Genomic DNA, 21956 nt, shown 5'->3' on the forward strand with positions numbered 1-21956 from the left:
AAATGTTTAGGGGTATGCGTACCCCAGCGTGTGTTAGGCTGTTGTAATCATCATCAATAATGGAACTGTGTGAAAAATGCAAAAGCAAAAGAAGAGTCTGGCTGGATTGCAGGCCCATCACATTTAGCATTCTGGTCTCATAGCGGCCAACAAGATCCCTATGGGAAGCCTGAAAGCAGGACCTGCGCAGAGCAACACTGTCCCCACTCTGCTATTCAGAGGCACACTGCCCGACAGCAAAGAACACAGAACATATCAAGTAGCCATTGGTAGCCTTTGGTTGCATGCACCCGGCCCTTACATTTAAAGCACATCCCCTCCACCTCTTGGGATGGAACTGTAGTTTGTTAAGGGTGCTGGGAATTGTAGCGCTGTAAAGGGTAAATGCTTTTAATGTGCTTTAAGTATACGCAGCCTCCATGAATTTGTCCAATCCTCTTTCAAAACCATTCAAATTGTTGGCCTGTGTTACATCCTGTGGGAGTGTGTTATCTGGGGCAAAATGTGCTCAGAGGCTATCCATTCCAATTGTAGGGTCTTTTGGTAAATAGGCAAGGTACTTTCCTTTCTGCCAATGTCTTTCACACCTGGCTTCAGTGTGCAACTTTTGGGATTCTCATAGGGGGAAAAACAAGCAGATCCAACAATGCTGAAGGCTGCCCACCCCTTTTGCAAGACAAGCTTCTGAAGTGTGAAGATCAAACAGAAAATACAGTGTGTATTATATATATATATTTCCCTCCCTCTCCCGCCCCCAATAATCTTCTTGATGTGAGTTACAATACCTAACAGAGGAATTTACCGGGCAACGTGCACAAAAGGAAACATGCATACTTATTTTTTAACGGGCGGAGTGCAAAAAAGGAGAACCCTATATTTTTGTGAACCGTCTCCCTAGAAACCGTCCGCACCCGAGCACTAAAAGTCAAGTAACATCCCAGCCAAGGAATATCACTTTCAGAAAGCCTCGTCTGCACAGAGCTGCATGTTTCCTATAGAAACCCAGGTATGCGCCCTGCACCGCAGCCCAGTAATGCCTGAATGAATCCATTCTGTCCATATATATATATATATGCAAGGGCACTTCAGGAATTCACACGCAATTCCTCTGTGGGCGAGGATGCTTTTTTCGCCCTAAAGAGAGAGAGAGAGAGGCTTCGTGCACGGCAGGAAAAGCAGCGACACCGCAGCCCGGGGCTTCCTCTAAGAGTCGGGTTTTTTTCCCCCTTCGGTTTTTTTTTTTAATTCTTATTTTTTCACCCACTTCCTTCCTGCTTTTTTAAACTGCCCAAGCTCGAAGCTGAGCGCAGAGCCCCGGACAGAGACGCCCCTCGCCGCCGCTGGTACGTGAGTCCGCCTTCTGGCAGGGGGGGGGGGCGGGCGGAGGGACACCCACCCACCCACCCACCCGCTTGCCTTGCCCGCGCTCCCAGCCTCCTCCGGGAGACTTAATCCACAACCGGGAAAAGGCGGCAGGGAGCGCGGAGCGCGGGGAAGAAGCGCGCCTTGCTCTGCAATGCAGCAGGGCGCGCAGGCCGGATCCCGGGGGCGGAGGAAGGGAAGGGGTCCGCTTGGGAAACGTGGCGGCGGGAAGCGCCCCTCCGGATTCTGCCCCTCCGGAAACCTGCCTGGGGGTGGCCGAGTTTGGGCAGGCGAGGCTTTCTCGCCTTGGTGCGCATTTCTCCGTGGAAAATTCCACCCGACTTCCTGTGCCAGAGCTCGCCCGTCATTCACATGAACTCTGGAGGCCTGGATGCTCATTTCATTATTTTTAGATTTGGGTCGCTGCATATTTTAAGGAGCGCGGGGCCCAGCGGCTCAGGGACTCGTTAAGGAAAGGAGAGAGTCGCTGCTTGACTTGCTTCTTCCTCCACGGGCTTCCTGTGTGAATTCAGACAGTTGCTGCTGGGAGAATAAGGGTGTCTCTCTCGGTTTTTTTTTAATGGCGTTGAGGGAACAGTTTTAGTCAGGTTGGGGCTTCCAGACAGGCAATTTTTTGGGGGTGGGATTCAGTTACTGGCAAATTGAGGTTGCACAACCATAGTGGGTTGGAAGATCTTGCACAACAAAGCCTACTTCTGCAAAAGGCCAGTAAGAAAAAGGATGGGAAAATGGGGTAACATTTTGCTGTGACCTAACCTCCCTGGAAACAGGTTGGAAAGTTTGCTCATTAGGTAGCCAATGTTGTCCTCTTGCAAACCGATCAGGATGCCTTATCAATAAACAGGTCACCTGGAAGCAACAAGGGAAGTATTGTATGGGCTCTGCGCTCACTGAGAAAATCTTTCCTAGAGTTCTTTTTGTGTTCCTTACTCCATACTAAAACACAGAGGTCACCATCTGCATAGGCAGGAAAGACAGCATATAGCTTTATTCTTATATTGGAAATACTTAGATAAAAGAATAATTAATCCTTCCTCTAGCTAGATTGGGCCCCCAATTAGAGTATGGGAGTAGTCCAAACTAAAGACTAAACAAGTTTTTTTGATTAAAAGAAACCTCGCCCAAAGGCCAACAGGATCTTGGGGAGAGGAGTGAATGAGTCATCATGGGGTGCCTCAGCTGAAAAGGCCCTGTCTTACTTCTTATCTGGATGAGCCCCTAAAGGCAACAGAATACAGAACAAGGCCTCCAGCGTCAACCACAATGTGCCAAATAACCTGGTCCTAATGCCCATTTAGGGCTTGTTATCTATAAGCCCTAAAGTAGCATTTTGAATTGTTTACAGAAATGAAATTGGCAACCAGTGAACATTGTACAACAACAGAGAAATATGCTCTCTTGCCTTCAATCACCTTCAAGGAGCTCTGAAACTCCTAAGATGTTCAGCCCTTTGCAAATAATCAAGTCAAGGGTGCTCTCCAAACCCAGCACAGAAAACATGTGCCCATCAGCAAGTGTCTTAGCTCCAGATGAGTCCCAAATTTCCCCTCTTGATCCCCTTATTGGGCCTGAATTGCCGTAGTTCAGAACCATTAGCTGATCTCGGACAATTAATTTGGCTCATCCTGTCCCCAGTGTATTGCTAGTTTCTGCACAAGACCCCCTTCTTGCTTAATACTTGGCATACAGAAGGTACAAAATATTTCCACACAGAAATTGCCACTTATTGAGTTGCAGAAAGACTGAGCCCCTAAACCCTGTTTGCTTTCCTTGTGGTAATACCCCTCCCCCTTTAAAATTAGCAAAGCTACTGCTGATCAAAGAAAGCTCTTCCTCCTGCAGTTTAGTGAGCTGGGGCAAGCTCAGAGCCTCTGGATTGGAAGATTAAGTCACTTCATGCTCTACCTTCTGCTAAAGTTGGTTTGCATAGGATGCCCCTATCCTATCCCACCTTACATATAATCTGTTGATTTGCTGGACCTACAGCCTGGCTCTTCCCCCGTTCACAGAACAGCGGTTTATACTAGGTTAACTGGAAACCACCTTAACTGTGAATACATTGCATATTCAAGATTACCTCTTCCTTTCCGCCATCTTTTGTGGTCACGGTCAGGGTGGTGAAAGCAGCAAAAGTGTATTTCCACCATGATAGGTCTTTTCGCTGCTTTGCCTTTAACAACTGCACGACAGGCAGAAATCCAGCAAGTGAAGCCTCCTCTATCATTCTCTATCTGCATGTAAAGAAAGGCTTTACCTCCTGAATTGCAGCTGTTAAAAGGCCCCAGATCCCCACCAGGAAGCAAACAAATAGCCTTGGCAATCCTATTTAGTATATAGATTTGGATGAATTGGAAATTTAATTCTCTATGTTAACAACTGTGAGTATGTAGAACAAGGGGATGGAAGTTGTTAGAGACTGAGAAAACTCTTCATGCCGTGTTTGCGCCTATCCTTTCTGATATGCTTAAAGGTAAACATAAACGGACCCCTGACCGTTAGGTCCAGTCGCAGATGACTCTGGGGTTGTGGCACTTACCTCGCTTTACTGGCCGAGGGAGCTGGCGTACAGGTTCCAGGTCATGTGGCCAGCATGACTAAGCCGCTTCTGGCGAACCAGAGCAGCGCACGAAAACGCCGTTTACCCTCCCGCCGGAGCAGTACCTATTTATCTACTTTACTGGTTACTGGGCATATGTTAATCAGGACTGCAATCCTTTGATCTTCATTTTAGCAAAGTTGTAGCTGAACTAAAGTCCTTCCAAAATATTCCATTGACCTTCAAAAGAGAGAGAGGAGGGGGTATGTTCTCTTCATGCCTTGTATGTAGAGCGTACAGATTTCATGGGCCAACATTCCTACCTAGCGCATTCCATGTCTTTTTTGTTGCTGTTGGAAAGACTTAGCCTCTCCTTCTGAGTTTAATAATGATTTCTACCAAGAAACGGTCAAAAGAAAAGAACCGAGTTAACACACCAAGTTACAGCAGCACCTGGATCAGCGAAGGCTTCTTCATTGGGGTGAATAGCGTACTGCCCCACCAATGTTAGTCCGACTTAGCCACTCTCCACATGCTTGCCTTCTTATAAGCAGGGGGTTAGAATTGGTTATCAGCTTCCTCCTCCTTGCCTCAGTGTTGCTTGTTGTACAGGTAAAGGGACCCCTGACCATTCGGTCCAGTCATGACCGACTCTGGGGTTGCAGCACTCATTTCGCGTTATTGGCCGAGGGAGCCGGCGTACAGCTTCCAGGTCATGTGGCCAGCATGACTAAGCCGCTTCTGGCAAACCAGAGCAGCACACAGAAACTCTGTTTACCTTCCCGCTGTAGTGGTACCTATTTATCTACTTGCACTTTGACGTGCTTTCGAACTGCTAGGTTGGCAGGAGCAGGGACCGAGCAACGGGAGCTCACCCTGTCATGGGGATTCGAACCACCGACCTTCTGACTGGCAAGCCCTAGGCTCAGTGGTTTAGACCACAGCGCCACCCGCGTCCCTTCTGATACGCTTACTCCACCTGTAAAATGGGGTGTGGTGGTTGATGGGGAGTTGTACTTACTTGAGCTGCTTTGCTTTCAGGATAAATGCAGTAATTGCCTTATGGATACTTACAAATGACAAATGAAATCGCAAAGGGGTACACCAGCACAGCAGGGACTTACTTCTTTGCCCATAGAACAACCAATTATACAGCAAAGAAAAGAATAACGAGGACTTTCTGTACCAGTTTAGTTGCGCCCCGGCGCTGCTTCTTTAATCTGGATATCTGACTTAAGGGAGAACAGAAATTTCCTTCCTTCTGAGGAATTGCTACTCGTAGTGATCGCTTAAACCCTCTTTCTGCTCTTAAAACTGGTGCTTGCTTTTTATAGCAACAGCTCAGGAATTCCAATGCTTTTGTTTCTTCTCTGGAAATGCTGAACTACTGCGGTACTATGGAAACAATTTGAAATCTAGGGTGTCAACAAAGAAGAGCTATAGGAGATGGGCAGTAGATACAGAGAGTGAAAGAACGGACAGCTCGGTGAGGGAGGGAGCAATCTTTTGTTGTTGTTGCTTGTTTTGGGTTTTTTTTTAAAGGCCATTTTTGTTAGAAAAAGAAAAGGCAGACAGTAAACTACATGGATCCCTTCTACAGAAGCCCTCTAAGCTACCTGGAGTATAAGCCCATGTTTGTGGCCTGTACGTATATTTTTGCAACGCCCCACATTAAAAGCACTGTTTGTTAGCCCCAGGCTTCTATTCTTCTCCTGAGACTATCTGGGCTCTACCTGCTTTCTTTAGACTGTTGCTGTTTTTAATCTACACTGATGTGCAATGGACCTTTGGAATCTATGCTATGTTGTGCATCCTCCCCTTCATTCCTCTTTCCACTAGAAAGTCTTTTCCTGAGCAGATTTGTTAACTGGAAACCTGGAATTCAAGGTGGAACCCATACTGGTGTATTGAACTAATACTTCCTGCTTCTATAGCTGGTGGTGCCTGAAGGAAGCAATTAACTGAATTGGGACTTTCAGGTACCTACAAAATCAACCAAATATGTACCCAAATTATCTGACACAGTTTTAATTCTTGCAGGCCATATAGTGCTATGAAAGCATATTCATTCTTTGAAACTGGGTTTCTTCTCTGAAGTGTTTGGGTTTTCATGATGTGATATTTGGTATTTGGTGCTTTTCATTTTTTGATGTATTCATTTATTTCACAGCAGAGGTGGTTTGATAGTCATCCCCTTCTCCCTAGACTCATGGGAGCTGTAGTTCTGTAAAGCTGCCCAGGGTGTTTGTGCTCTAAAAAGAAATTCTTAGCATCTGTACCATACTACAATCACTAGGATGGTTTAGCTAGTTAGATTGGAGTAACACTGATTTAAATATATTTGTAGTATGCAATGCCTTAATTCTTGTTGTTTGTTGTCATGGTCTGTAACCCTCCCCACACTATGTGGCTGAAACTAATATTATTCAATCAAAAGTCATGAATCTGCCATGGCCTGTGAAGAACCTGATTCACAAAAGCTCTGTCACTCAGTGTGCAATGTAGCACATTAAAAAGACTTTCCAGGCTTTGTTTTCTGCTTGTACATCAAGCCTCTGAGAGAGACCAATGTTAGTATTTTATACACAGGCATACTTCCAATTGTAGGGCTTGCCCGGAAGGGTGTAGAACAGGCATCCCCAAACTGCAGCCCTCCAGATGTTTTGGCCTACAACTCCCATGATCCCTAGCTAACAGGACCAGTGGTTGGGGAAGATGGGAATTGTAGTCCAAAATATCTGGAGGGCCGAAGTTTGGGGATGCCTGGTGTAGAACTAGTAGGGTTGCCATGTGTGCAGAATCTGCCAGAATACAACAGTCAGAAGCAGCGGTTTTCTTTAAAAATATAAATAAATGCAGTCAATCTGATCTTGGTATTGGCTTCCAGGTGAACTTCAACAAGAACTGAGATTAGGAAACAACATATTTATCAGTCTGGTAAGAGGTACAGTTGGCAGCTCTGCATACGGGGAACTGCAACCATGACAAGAGTAAGTTGCCCAGGATCACATCTTACGCTCATGACTAAGGATTTGACCCCAGATATCCCATGATTCAAGTTTAATACTCCATTCATTAGATTAATAATAATAATAATAATAATAATAATAATAATAATAATAAATTTTTATTTATACCCCGCCCTCCCCAGTCAAAACCGGGCTCAGGGCGGCTCACACCAATAAAATGACAATAAAACATAAAAAGCAATTAATTAAAATACAGACCAAAATACAGTATTAAAATTTAAAATGCAGCCTCATTTCGAGTAGTCCACAAATTCAAGCCATGAGGGAGGAAATTATGACAGTGTTGCACATGTACAGTCCCACCCCCTGCAGACAGGCAAACCAATGTGCACGGGGAAGGGCAGTATCTGACCCACACATTCTTGAAGGAGCTTTTCAGTGTACAGTCGTACCTTGGAAGTCAAATGGAATCCGTTCCGGAAGTCCGTTTGACTTCCAAAACCAAATTGTGGCTTCTGATTGGCTGCAGGAAGCTCCTGCAGCCAATCAGAAGCCACGGAAACCCTGTCGGATGTTCGGGTTCCAAAAGAACGTTCGCAAACCGGAACAATCACTTCTGAGTTCCAGAGCATTTGAGATCCAAAGTACAACTGTGTTGCCCTCTTACCAGTGAAGTGTCATGTAATTAAACTGCCTCAACTTTAAAGTTCAGTAATGGTGGGGAAAGGATTCTCACTTGTCATAATAAATGCATATGTAAATTTGTTGGGGAGCAGTTTGGTGCAGGGAACCTTTTTGAGGGCAGGCCATCTATTTTCCTACAAAATTCAGAAATGGAAATGGACTCCTGCCCCGCACTGGCTTTACCATGCAACCAGCTAGAGGATTTTTTGAAGGCTCCTGTGGGTGGTTTCATTGCTAGGCTAAGTGACTGATACACATGTTTAGTTCAGAGGCGTGGGTCTCTTAGAAATAAGCAGCTGGACTGAGGCTATGGGTTATTAAAAGACGATGATTATTTTATGGTCCTTTCCTTTTTCACAGTTGCATACAGATTTGTGTTCTTCCTTCCAGAATTCTCTCTAAGTCCTGGGGTGGACTATTCCAGGCTTAGGCCAGAGGAATCCTAGTCTAGATGGATCTGCCATAGACATAACAATGCACACTCTCTGGGACCAAGCTCTGGAGTTAGTAGGAGAAAGCATAGCAATATGGATGAGTGCCATGGATGTAGGAGTCCACCTTCAAGTCATGCTTTCTCTAGCTCCCACCATGGAGATGTAGAAATTTATGTTATTGAGTGGAGATAGATTACAGCTGGCTTTTTCCTGTATGTAGCAAGAGCAGACGGCAGTGCTGTCTTTGGGACAAGGCACATAACCCTCCCTCTCTTATTTTTTGGGGGGGTAAGATGTTGTGGTCCCCATTTCACTTCTTGTTGCATCCCTGTATTATTACACATTTAAAAATAGGAGCGGGGGTGGTTGAGAGATTGAACAAGAGGCGCTGCAATTGCCAGCCTCCGTGAATCAGAGAGGGCTGTGATCAACTGCTTCTCAGGAAAAGGCACAGAGAAGAAAACCTAACTTGTACAAGGAGCACTTATGGAGTGAGTGAGTGCCTGGTGTGTCTCCACTCTCCTTTTTATCTCTCTAATGCACCCCTCTGCTGAAGTCTATCTATTGAACCTCTGCATTTAACCTCCTCCTTTCTCTCTCACTTCTTCTTTCAAGCAGATCTCTCTCTCTCTCTCTCTCTCTCTCTCTCTCTCTCTCTCTCTCTCTCTCTCTCTCTCTCTCTGTGTGTGTGTGTGGCCTTTTGTTTCAGTGCTTTGGGGCATACCGGTATGCATTTCTGAACTGGGGAGGGCTGATTTATACTGAATAGCTGGCAAAATGCATTGCAACTCAGCATAGCTGTATTCTCTGCATTACACAGTAATTTGAGTACCCATATTTTGCCATATCTTTGTATGCTCAAGTGATGCAGTTATGTAATCTTAGACTCTGAAGTCAGTGGCCCTTTTGGATGGCAAAGGGTATTACTTGAAGGTGTGGTATGGCAGGCCTGCTGCACCTTCTGATGGCTAGGGCCCTGGACTTCTGCCCCAAAGTCCTGCCCTGATGGCATCATTGTGTACGCCTGTTCTCTTTTTCTTTTTTTGCGTGGTTACTGGTTCTTTATTTGATGGAAATGTGTCTTTGTGCCTTTGAGCCAGTGTGGTGTAGTGGTTAAAAGCAGTAGACTCGTAATCTGGGGAACCGGGTTCATGTCTCCGCTCCTCCACATGCAGCTGCTGGGTGACCTTGGGCTAGTCACACTTCTCTGAAGTCTCTCAGCCCCACTTACCTCACAGAGTGTTTGTTGTGGGGGAGGAAGGGAAAGGAGAATGTTAGCCGCTTTGAGACTCCATAGGGTAGTGATAAAGCGGGATATCAAATCAAAACTCCTCCTCCTCCTCCTCCTCCTCCTCCTCCTCCTCCTCCTCCTCCTCCTCCTCCTCCTCCTCCTCCTCCTCCTCCTCTTCTTCTTCTTCTTCTTCTTCTTCTTCTTCTTCTTCTTCTTCTTCTTCTTCTTCTTCTTCTTCTTCTTCTTCTTCTTCTTCTTCTTCTTCTTCTTCTTCTTCTTCTCTATGTGCAATTTACTGTAGTCTTAAAGTTTGATAGTTCTGCATTCCCATTCATGCAAATATATCTCAAGGTTTGATTTGCATTTAAGCAGCTGCCTCTTGACATCCAGAACTGCTTGAGGTCCACGTGGGAAGCTGTATGTGTGTGGCCACTGGGCTTGGGCATCATGGCACAGCAGACTGGGTTTTTTTGGAGGCGTGTGGTGCTGTGGTGGAATTATTTGCATTGCAAAGCTGAGAAGCGGCCCATGGCTTGCCCACACAGAACAGCCTCAGCAAGATTTCCATTTCTGTTGTCCACCACATTGCAGCTTATTTGTCTGAATGAGGCTTATAAACTACTCTTATCTCTGACTTCCCGGTAGCACATGAAATCTTGTTTCGCTGCTGGCTAAGTATATTTGGCACATCTTCTTTTTTGGATTAAAAAAGTCTGGTTAGGAATGATGTGTTTATCGCATGTAATTTTAAAAGCCACAGGCTATGTACACACTGTACCTTAAAAGCACATTCTTTCTCTCAGAGAATTCTGGAAATTGTAGTTTATGCCTCTCAGCAGCACATTCCCCACCATTCCTTAGCAAACTACAGTGCCCAGAATTCTTTGAGAGAAAGAATGTGCTTTGAATGCAATTTAAAGGTATAGTGTGTGTGTACATAGGCACAGTGTGTGCAGTTCAGGAATGGGGAGCCAGTTGCCTTCCAGATATCAGCATGGCCAAGGGTCAGGGATGGCTGCTGTTGTTCAGCAACATCAAGAGGAGGCACAGGTTCCATATCCCTAGGGGAGACTTAGTTCCCATCTTTTTGGGCACAGCACATGGGAGCTAACTGAGCATTCTAAGCTCCCAACCTACCATACTAGAAGGGGTTTGGATGGGGCAGAATGGAGGCCTTCCATGGATTATTATTTTTTAAAAAAAATACAGTCCAATGATTTGGATAAAAGCAACGGAAGAAAAATGACAAAATAATGGCAATTTGAAGGTTATTGTGAAAATATTGGAGTAGGTAGGTAGGTAGGTAGGTAGGTAGGTAGATAGATAGATAGATAGATAGATAGATAGATAGATAGATAGGAGAAGGGCTTATTGGACCATTCCAGGCTGGTTCTTTTTTTGCAGGTATATTTTTCAACATGTCATTGATGCAATAATAAAGTATTAGTGTTGGATTCATACTGGACTATCCATGCAATATTATACTTGCACTGTGAAGCAACAAAAATGGGACAAAAAAACCAAAATCCAGAACATTTCTGGTATCAAAAGTCACATGATTCCATTCAGGTGTTACAGGGCATGCACTGATTGGTGACGAAGCAATATGACCACCCCAAAACTTGCAAGCAGAAGCAGTATTAAAAGAGCACTGAAAAGGGCGTGTGGAGAGGAGCTGAGCCACAAAGAGACAGCTGCCAGTCAGTGTAGACAGTACTAAGCTAGGTGGACCAATGGTCTTACGGTATAGAACAGCTCCCATCTACCTACATAAAATGTAATCTCTATGGTATCGATCTGCAATCTGGGTAGATAGCTGGAGTGTGAGCTACAAATGGTTTAAAAACCCTGCATTTATTATACAATCAAAGGACTGTAGGATTGCATCTCTTTCAAGATCAGGTCCTTTTCTACTCACCAACATGCCGTTAATATGGTTTCAGAAGGCATGGCTAGTGTGATGTAGTTATTAGATTAGAATTAGGTAAAGATAAAGGGACCCCTGACAGTCAGGTCCAGTCACGGACGACTCTGGGGTTGCGATGCTCATCTTGCTTTCCTGGCCAAGGGAGCCGGCGTACACCTTCCGGGACATGTGGCCAGCATGACTACGCCGCTTCTGGCGAACCAGAGCAGCGCACGGAAACGCCGTTAACCTTCCCACCGGAGCGGTACCTATTTATCCACTTGCACTTTGATGTGTTTTCGAACTGCTAGGTTGGCAGGAGCTGGGACTGAGCAACGGGAGCTCACCCCATCACAGGGATTCGAACCGCCGACCTTCCAATCGGCAAACCCTAGGCTCTGTGATTTAGACCACACCGCTACCCACGCCCCTAGAATTAGGGAGACCTTGGTTCAAATCATCCATGCAATTCACTGGGTTCATTTCAGCTGGCTGAGGATCCGTTGTTAAAGCTCAGTGTGCTTTACAAGTTGAACCTACGGAGTTCTAAGTAAGCAGCACTGATTTTGCATCCCGAGAAACCGGACTTTATTCTAGGCACTTCTGCTCATTGCCCTGCATTTGTGTGAGGGTGTGTATATTATATGCAATCTATTTATCTATCTATCTCTGCCTCCTGCATTTTGGAGGTGTGGCTGTGGCAGCTGACATGGTGAGCTCCTGCACTTCAGATTTTACCACTACACCCACGTGCTTCTTTCCTCTGCACACTCACCTCTCTAGTGCTGTCCATCACAGAGGTGTTCCTGGTCTGGCCATCTTGGGTACTCATGAACCCTCTCGCTGTTCCTTCCTCTGTCTTTGCCTCTTAACCTCAAACCACAAGAGGAGACATGTTCTTCTGGCATTGCAAAGGGAGTGCCAGTTTTTGCCGCTGCTGAGAATGCAGCATGCTGATTTTAGCCTTTCTTACTTCCTCCTCTTTTGGAGAAGTTTCAGTGCTTAACGGCTGCTGCTACTGCTGCTAGTACCGGGTAGGAGTCTGCAGCCAGGGCATGTGTTGTCATAGGAACAAGCCACCACATGCTTCCTGCACAGGAAAGGGACCTGGTCATAGCGCAGACAACAGCTATTTTAACTCTTCTGCAGTCAAGAAACTACACGATATTTGCAGCTGGATTCATCGGCATTCTTCATTTAATTTTTTTTTTCAAGCTTGTGTTATGAGCTCCATCCAGGTATTTCCCCCTCATTCCTTGCTTTTCTTTCTGAACGCCATCTCTAGCCTGTCCTTAACTGAGACAAAGCCCTATGATTTGCTGCATGGCATATTTGATTGATTTTGATTGTAGCGGAATTGATCAAGGCTGCAGTGGATCTCAGTTGCTGTGCTGCTCAGGCGCTGTGTGTGGTGGGCTGTTCCTGTGTCAGCGTGCCGTGGAGGCATTTGTTCCGCAAAGGCGGCTCCTGGTGGGGTTTGCTGGGTCGCTGCTGGAGCTGTGCGAGGTGTCTTGTTACTCAGAATAGGATATGTGCGCTTAGCAGATTTTTCTGCTTAAATCAGTTCAGAACGTTTTGAATCCAGTTGCAATGATCAGCCCTATAAATCAGTTCAATGAGCAACACAGAAGAGAACCCCAGGCTTGTTGTATTGATTCCCTGTGGGTGGTCCCAGCAACCAGGTGTATCTGAAAACTGTAGGTGTGGCACCAGCCACCTCAAGTAACTAAATTATTGGATTGAAGATATGCTAAAAGTGCAGGGGAATCTCGCCTGCTCAAAACTCACCAGTTTTCACAAGTTGCAATGGGTATTTTGAGGTTCCACTAATGGAAATGTATAGAAACCATAATATGCCAAGTGCTATAAATCAGTGCCAGGTTCTGTTTCTGCGTTAGTTGCTCTCTGTGATTCCAGTTGGATAGAGGAAGAGGGAAGTGTGTTTCTGTGCATGTGCATGCATGTGTGTATGTATTATATGCTTTATATGTGCTCAGATATGTTTTTCTGCCATATAATATTCAAGAGAGAGCTGCCCATTAGAATAGCTAACTTAGATGGCTGTGGATTTCTCTCTAGGTAGAAAATAAAATCTTTGCTCACTGCCTCAGAACCTGGCCTAGATCATAGCTGCCAAGTCTCCCGTTTTCCCCTGGAAATCCCTGTTTTCCCAGCTGTTCCTAGCTGAAAAAACAGATTTTTTTGTTTTTCCCCGGTTTATTCTGGCGCGGTGGCCATTTTGGAACTGGGCGGAGCATGCTCAGAAGCGACTTTTGATGCTGCTCTGCCCAGTTCCAAAATGGCTGCAGTGCGCGACTTCTGGCGCGGTGGCCATTTTGGAACTGGGCAAAGCAGCATCAAAAGTCACTTCTGAGCATGCTCCGTCCAGTTCCAAAATGGCGGCAGCGCTACTTCCGGTCTGCTATTTCCGGCCCGGTCCCTTATTTCTCTGACAGCAACTTGACAGGTATGGCCTAGATGCAGACTGTCAGCAGATGGTTGTATTTTATACCTTTTATGGTTTGGTGCCCAAAGAACCAAGTGCAACTTGGTTTGGTTTATTTAAAAATAAATAAATAATGCAGTGGTGCATTGCAAGACAAATCTAATTCGTTCCTCGAGTCAATTCGTTTTGCGAAAAATTCGTATTGTGAATCGCGGTTTCCCATAGGAATGCATTGACATTTCTTTTTTTGCCCATAGGAACGCATTAATTAAATTTCAATGCATTCCTATGGGAAACTGCGATTCGCAAGACGAATTTTTCGCAAAACGAATTAGTCTTGCGAGTCACCATCAGATCGCAAGACGCATTCGTCTTGCAGGGCATTCGTCTTGCGAGGTACCACTGTACATATATATATATAGTTGCTAATCACAGTATTAGATGAGTTCACAGGAGGCAGTAATATTAATGGTTGTTAAGGGGGCCAGCTTGCCCTCGCTTGTTGGGCATGTCCCCAACCATTACATTGATGGAGGTAACTGACAGGGACTGGCGTGACATCTTGCGCTGTTTGTATACTTTCTGTGCAGAATGTCTGGGGTTAGGAAATGCTGCACAAATAATATTTTGCTAGATAGGCTCCTGTTGGTTTGACAGGCCCAGCAGCGTTCAGGTGCCAGCAGTCAGGCTGCTGTTCACATCTCTTTGTATAGAATTGACTGTAGTACAGTACAGCTGTTACATGTTTAGATGCAACAGAATCTTAATTTTAAATGCCAGATAAATGTCAGTGACATTTGTGCTTACGAAACCATTTAGATTAGGGTTACCAGAAGTCCCCGTTTCCCGGGGACAGTCCCCGGATTTACGAATAAGTCCTCGGACAAATTCCATCCCCGGAATGTCCCCGGATTTCATCTAATGTCCCCGGGAAACGCAGTAGTGGCAGTCTCAGTACCCCAGAGCAGTTGGCTCTGGCTGGCTCCAGGAGCTGCTCGGAAGTCCCCATATGATGGTGGTGCAGGGGCTCTAAGATACAGCTTCCGGACTGCCTCCACCTTCCCTGACCCTAGCAACCAAGTTGTGAAGGGAGGCTTCATGCTGCCTATTGGAGCAACCTCCCAATTCCTACTTGCCTGCAAGCAGGAGCGGGGCGGGGATCTTTCAGCTGTGAAGGGAGGCTTCACGCTGTCTATCAGAGCTTGCGTGCAAGCAGGAGGGGGCGGGGATCTCCCAGTTAGGCAACGGGAAGCCTCCCTTCCCAGCTGAGGGATCCCCGCCCCCCTCCTGCTTGCATGCAAGTAGGAATGGGATTGGGGTTGCTCCGATGGGAAGGGAGGCATCGTGCTGCCCGAGCCTTGCTGCCGCCGCCCTCTCAGCCCTCCTTCTCTGCCTTCCATGCCTGACCCACCATGCACCGCTTCCCCACCACCACCACCACTGAAGAACCAACAACTCAGGGGCTGCCCAGGCTCATGGAGAAAGGAGATAGAAGCCTCGGAGGAAGGGGAAACGTGGTGGTTGAGGTGAAGGCGGCGGCGGCCCCTCTGCCACCGGCATCGCTGCAGCATAAACGTCCTGAATGTGTGTGTGTTTGTTTGTTTAAAGTTTCCCCGGATTCATTGAAAAAAAAAATCCGGTACCCTTAATTCAGATGGCTGTACCTTTGCTCTTTATTGCAGCAGAAGCCCAGCTAAGGACTTAGGAGACCCACCAGCGTTGCGCTTTTACACTCACTGGCGGCTTCCTCTTCTGAGTCCAGACAACCATGACTGAGAAAGACCCCGAGGTGCATGTGGAAGAGGATGAGGATGAGCTAGATAGCAAATTGAACTATAAGCCCCCACCTCAGAAGACGCTTCAGGAACTGCAGGAGCTGGACAAGGACGACGAGAGCCTTGCAAAGTACAAGAAGTCCCTGCTGGGGGATGGACCTGTTGTGGCAGGTATGGCTCAAGAGACCTCGGTGGGAATGGGATTGGTCCTGTGGCACAAGGGTGGGGAACCTTTTTCGCTCCACAGGCCTGACCTCACGGGCCAAAATTGAGAGTGGGAGGGGCTTACCACGTGGCAATCATGTGATGACATTATGATGTCACATGATTGTCAAATTTGGTTTGCTCTGATCTTAAACGGGTAATGGGTGGAGGCTTGCAAAAACCTTTGTGGATCATAACCCCCCTCCCCCCCGCTTTGCTTTTAAGTCCTCAATCTTGCATGGTTATGGCTCTGATTTCTCATTATTTGATGAGTGGAGATTAAATCCTGCTGCCTAGGCTTCACCTTCCTGTTCCAGGGTGATGCAGCTGATGCAGGATTAAATCCTGTGCTCCCGCTCATCACTTGATGTCAGCAGCTACATCAGCTGCTGGGCAGGTGGGTTGGGTTTGGGGCAAATGGCCAGCTGGGCCAAATTGGACTCCCCTGGCAGGCAGAGACGGGCTTGTGGGCTGAAGGTTGCCCAACCCTGATGTAGGACACCTTTCAGAATAGGGAAGGAGCTGATTTGGCATTATGTAGCAGGACTAGCATTGTTATGGATGAGAGAATAGGACTAAATCTTAAATGTGGGGAAAGAAATTATTTTGGTTTGCTATAAAAAAGGGATAATTCTATTTTGCGTGGGTTGCTTACAGGAAAATTTGGGTTCTATTTTCAGCATCCAAATACATTCTCCCTTTGACTAGGGATACCTGTTTCGAAGCTCAGAGTTATGAGCACTTGCGACCAAAAGGATCATACCCAGCGGTGCTGAGAAAAACTCCAGCTGTGTACACACCATACATTTAAAGCACAGAGCCAGGGGAAGGAAGAAAAAAAGAGAATCCCGTGTTTTACCCTGTACAGAACTATGATTGCCAGCACCCTTAAACTACAGGAGTGGGATGTACTTTAAGTGTATAGTGTATACACAGCTTTCTGCTCATGATCCTGGAGATCTGCTCCCGCAGTGTATCAGTGCTTCCAGTGCCACAGTTTTAGGAGGCATTTGGTACATACATGTACCCAGTAAAATCCAACTGAGTGAATTCATGCTTAGCTGCTCTCATTTGGGGCCTTCACAAATATGTGGTTGAACATATTGGGAGGGACTCGCAAGAATTATTTTGGGAAGTGTGGATGTGGGATTGTTCTCGTCGGGCAGAGAAGGGAGCCAGATATGTGCTCAAAAGGGTTGTTAGGCTGCAGTCCTAAGCATCTCTACTAGTGGGGGGAGGAGAGGAACAGCTTGTACAATCGGCAGAATCAAATGGCAATGCTCAAGCGTGACTGTAGTGCTCTTAAGATGGCAGGAACAGGAATTGTGCGGTTATGCGATTGAATACGCTCTCATAAAAAGAAGAGATGGAGGGTATTTCAGCATGCTGATAACACTTTGCGGCTTGAAGTGTATAGCTTCATCATGTGTTTCTAATCCTGGAATACCTTTATCACCATTGTTATTGGTAGTATTCATTAAATTCATTAGGGTCCCCCCCCCCCCGGGCAGCAACTCAAAGGAACTTAAAACATTTAAAGCAAGCATTTTAAAAAAGTGATTTTGTCTGAGAATATTGGGCAGCGCTGGATGCATGTTCGAGGGGACCCTGGACAATGTGTCCTCTGTGGGGGGACCCTCCTCTGCTAGTGAGCCCCCCTGGTCTTACCTGGCTATGGTGGGGGCATGCCAAGTCATGCTGGACAGTTGGGTCTCACAGTGCCCCAGAGCAATGCTATCTAAGGGGCATAGTGATAAAGGAAGAGTAGCTAGAACCAACTGCCTGATGTTGTATGGAGCGCCAGGTCAAAAATTAAGAAAGGAGTGGGGGTGGGTGGGCAAGGGGGCACTAGCTGCTTCCCAAGGCGCTTTTTAAATAAATATTTTTATTGAAGAACTTGAAGAATTTTTTAAACAATACAAGTTCCATAACCAATTACAATTCCCCCCTTTCCCCCCTCCCATCCCTCCCTCTCCCACCCTGATGCTGGCCATAAATGTGAGAAATGGCCTTCAGAAAACACACCGAGAACTGAGGAGGGAGAAAACTATGTACTCAAGATAATTTTGGGATCAATATGCTTTTGGGTGCGGGTGGCGCTGTGGTCTAAACCACAGAGCCTCGGGCCTGTCGATCGGAAGGTCAGCAGTTCGAATCCCACGCGACGGGGGTGAACTCCCGTTGTTCGGTCCCAGCTCCTGCCAACCGAGCAGGTGCTTTTCTACAGAGTGACTGATGCTGTAGAAGTCTTTTGAGCAACAAAGGGATAGGACCGTGTTTCCTTAACAAGCTGACTTACCTACCTTTCCTGTTCCCACAGACCCTACAGTTGCCAATGTGACTGTCACTCGGCTCACCCTGGTTTGTAACAGTGCTCCAGGGCCAATTACCATGGACCTCACTGGTAGGTGAAATTCCCTTCCTTTCACAGCATAAGCCCAGTGCTTTTTTTCCTTAAAAATGTTTAGGGGTGCTCTCATTTTCCTACTCCCAGATTCACAAAATGTTTAGGGGTATGCGTCCCGCCAGAAAAAAAGCACCGCATAAGGCTAACCTGTTTTTTGTTGTTATCCCCTAGGCCACATCCATCCTTTTCTAACCCTCCAGGGATCACATGCCAGTAGTTCGTGTGACCATCCTGCACTTTCACATTCATGCAGACACACTCACATAAATAGCTTCTCCTCAGCTGATCTATGCAGATTATGCATTATTAGGTTATTGCCCCCTTAACCCCAAACAATTGATCTGATGGTTGAGGAGGGCTGACCAGTCATGGGACCCTTCTTCCCATTCTTTATCTTGTTTAATTTTGTTTTCTTTCTGTTGTCACTGCAAAAAGAAAATTCAGGTCTTGAGTGGGGGAGGGAGAGAGAAAAAAAATGGTTGAGGGCTGATACAACAGGGGATATCAGCTGGTTGACAGGTGGGTGTTGATTGGGTAAAACGGCTTCATGGGCCGAATTGGAACCCCGGGGTGTGTGTGTCAAGATTGGCCCACGAGGCAGAGACTTAGAATCATAGAATCAGAATCATAGAGTTGGAAGAGACCACAAGGGCCATCCAGTCCAACCCCCTGCCAAGCAGGAAACACCATCAAAGCATTCCTGACATATGGCTGTCAAGACATATGGCACTCATGACTTGAACTGGGCACTTTGATATCCCAGGTGCTTAAGTGGATGCTTAAAACAACAACAAAGCGACAGTAAAGTAACACATCTCTGTAAGTAGGTCATAGAAACTTTTCCCAGAGTCCTATGAAGTGTACAAAGAATAGTTCTTCCCAAGCCCTTTTTGCTGGCACAGACACTAGAGCATCAGTCCTTTTCGCAGACTAAATAAGCAGCCAGCGTTTCTCTGAGCTTCACACCCATGTGAGAGAGTCACGCTTTGCCTTAAATGGACTTCTTATCTGAGAGAGGAAGTTGGGGCTCAGCAGAGCTAGGATGCTTCCTCTTCAGCTGAAATCTCTGGGGAGGCAATACCACAAACGGTTTCTTGATTATCTCAACGTTATGCAGCCTGTTTTGTGCGAGCACCTAGGCTGCTCTTAAACCCACCTAGCAACAGCTTCACCCCTTACACAACCCCCTCAGTGTCAGTGTATTTGTTTAAAACATGTGTATGCCTTCATCAAACATACTCCAGTTTACCTTGTGCGAAATCAATGCATATTTGAAGGGCAGATGTTTAAATGTCCACATGTATCACAATCCTTCAACATACTATAGTTAGAACAGTCTATGGGTAAATGTGTTCTCTTGTGGCTTGTCTTCTTCACAAGATTAACTGGGTGCCTCTCATCTCTCCCTGGTCTTCTCTCCCTGACCCCTTTCAGGGGACCTTGAAGCTCTCAAGAAACAGACATTTGTAATAAAGGAAGGATCTGAATATTGTGCCAAGATCCACTTCAAAGTGAGTCACTCTTCTACTTGTGTTTTCTGTGGGTGTCTAGTGCTGGATTCTGCCCCCTGCTGATCCCTGGTGCAATGCAAACCTGTGTATTGGGTGGTAGCTTCACATGTTTCAAACCCTGACAGTCTAAATAGTAAAAGCACTGCTAAATTAAAAGTGCATATTGCGCAAACACAGCATTAGGCTGTACCAGGCCAAAATGGCTTTCCACAATGCAGGCTCTTCCATTCCTAAACCCCACTGCTGGGACTGGTAGTTTATTTAGTTTATATTGTTATTCTTGAATATATTTTATTAGAATGGTAAATGTTGCAAATCAACCAGAGTGGTGCTCCCCATCAGAAGAGCAACATATAAATGTTGTAATAGTTGTCTTTTCAGAAATTTTTTTTACAATGTTTACCGCTTTCATAAAATCACCTTTTTTCAAATCTGTGATATTTTCTTACTTCACGGAGAATTTTACACTTGTGCAAAACTGACTTGAAGGTGTACTTGGAGAAAGGTGCTTAAACTCAGTGCTTTTTTTCTGGGGGTATGCAGGGGTACGCATACCCCCCCCCCAAAAAAATTTGTGAATCTATTTCAATATGATAGGAAAATGAGAGTTCCCCTAAGCATTTTTTTAAAGAAAAAAAGCACTGCTTAGACTGATCTCCAAGCAGCCTATCCAAAAGCAGCAAATCAAGTGTGTGTGGGGGGGGGGGGGTAGGTTTGTGTGGTATCTGAAAAAAAAACAGTAATTGGTTAATTTATATAATTAAATTGCACTTGCAAACCCATTACTAAATGTGAGTGAGTTTATCTGAAAAAGTAACACTAAATTTATCATTCTAAAATGTAATAAGAGCTATCAATTTCTCAGCTTAATCCCTGTGCTGGCCTAGAGTAAACTTCTCATGCAAAGGAGTTTCATTATTGGCAACCACCTCTTATAGCTGCTATGAGGAGGTACTCTGAAATTGGGTAGGGTGGGCTTTGTTCCTCCATGCCATCTCCCAACAGCCAAAAAGGGTGAGGGATGGCAAAACGTGGCACAAGCAAGGAGGAAAATAAAACAGAGTCCTATTACCAAGGCAAAAGGGGCAGCAGAAGCTTGAATGATGATGCTTTTGTCTTGCAGGTAAATAGAGAAATTGTATCTGGCTTGAAATATGTGCAGCACACTTACCGGACAGGGGTGAAAGGTAAGTAAAAATGAGCTATTTTTCTTCTTCCTTAGCAAAGCTTCTTCCCACCTCCTTGCAGACTGTTCTCCTCTACTGCTCCAGCTCACCTAATCTCACTCACTTCCCCATGTATTCCCCATCACTTTCCAAACTGCAAACATTCCATTTTTTTAAAAAAAAGCTGAATTTGTTGTGTCTGTTGCCCTAACAGACTGCTTTGATCAAAATTAAATGCATAAACGTAAAGTTTGGATATGCCCTCAGATCCCTCCCACAAAATACTGCCAGTTGGGAGGCAACCTAGTTTATGGAAAGAGCATTAAAATCCTTTCTGGGCTGTTTTCTGTGCATGGTTACAGAGCAGCAGCAGCGTACACAGGACTCCCTCACTGCAGGCTAATGCAGCAGAGAAACTGCAGAGCTGATCTGCTTGTGTGACTGTCTCTCAGCAGGCTGTGTTTGTGCCCTGCCTCTGATAACTTTCTTGCGGGCTGTTCTCTCCTAGTGGACAAAGTGACATTCATGGTGGGCAGCTATGGGCCACGGCCGGAGGAATACGAATTCATCACACCTCTCGAGGAGGCACCTAAAGGCATGATGGCTCGAGGAAACTACCGCAACAAGTCCTTCTTCACCGACGATGACAAGCACGACCATCTCACCTGGGAGTGGAACTTGGCCATTAAGAAGGAGTGGACGGAATGAGACCCACCTCATTTCTCCTCCCCCTTTGCTTCCTCCTGCCTCTTGCACTGTTCTCCAGGTGTGCCAGTCTCTGGCTCCTGCATGCCACGCTTCCTCCAGCACCCCCCCACCTGGCCCTTTTACTGTCACAAGAAATTCTGTTTTAACACAGGCCTTGGGACAGACTCTGTCTCTCCTGCGCTGAAAAAAAATAAACCACAAGGAATTAAAACTGGGACAAATCCTATGCTTGCATAGGATCAGTCCTTGAAGTGCCTTTGCTAGGAAGACGCACAGATACTAACCCAACACAATTGCTATCTAGGTTGTCCCCATTTAAAGATCTATGGCCGTCAGCCTAGTTTCCTTGCAGTCTGCATTCACTGGAAACGTACTTGCCTATGAGTGGATTCTATCTAATTTAGGCTTGTTTTTGTGTATGTGGAAAACTTGCCTTTGAGAGTAGCAGGAGACACAGTTCCTGCCTTGGCCTGTGAAAATGTCTGTGTCTTTGAAAATAAAGCCAGTTTTGTCCTTTGCTTCCGAGTGTCTCGTGTTTCATATAGTAAATGGATTTTTCTGTCCTTTGCACACGGAGAATGTCAAACATATTCAGA

At 45.9% G+C, this 21956-nt stretch overlaps 1 protein-coding gene across 3 annotated transcripts; it reads left to right on the forward strand.

Annotated features, from left to right (window-relative positions):
* Positions 1-1072: 1072 nt before the first annotated feature.
* ARHGDIB (Rho GDP dissociation inhibitor beta) lies at positions 1073-21878 on the forward strand. Of its 3 annotated transcripts, none has more exons than XM_035126799.2 (6): positions 1073-1343; positions 15275-15535; positions 17889-17972; positions 19410-19486; positions 20610-20673; positions 21161-21878. In XM_035126799.2, exons 2-6 carry the CDS (start codon positions 15358-15360, stop codon positions 21358-21360), a joined length of 603 nt encoding a protein of 200 aa, XP_034982690.1. In that variant the 5' UTR covers positions 1073-1343; positions 15275-15357; the 3' UTR covers positions 21361-21878. The 3 variants fall into 3 exon arrangements, with proteins under 3 accessions (XP_034982690.1, XP_034982688.1, XP_034982689.1); XM_035126797.2 differs by having other exon boundaries at positions 1076-1343; positions 15272-15535; XM_035126798.2 differs by lacking the exon at positions 1073-1343 and adding an exon at positions 11826-12381 and having other exon boundaries at positions 15272-15535.
* The last annotated feature ends 78 nt before the right edge of the window (positions 21879-21956 follow it).

The sequence above is a fragment of the Zootoca vivipara genome, chromosome 10 (genome assembly GCF_963506605.1).
Source record: "Zootoca vivipara chromosome 10, rZooViv1.1, whole genome shotgun sequence".
Lineage (NCBI taxonomy): Eukaryota > Metazoa > Chordata > Lepidosauria > Squamata > Lacertidae > Zootoca > Zootoca vivipara.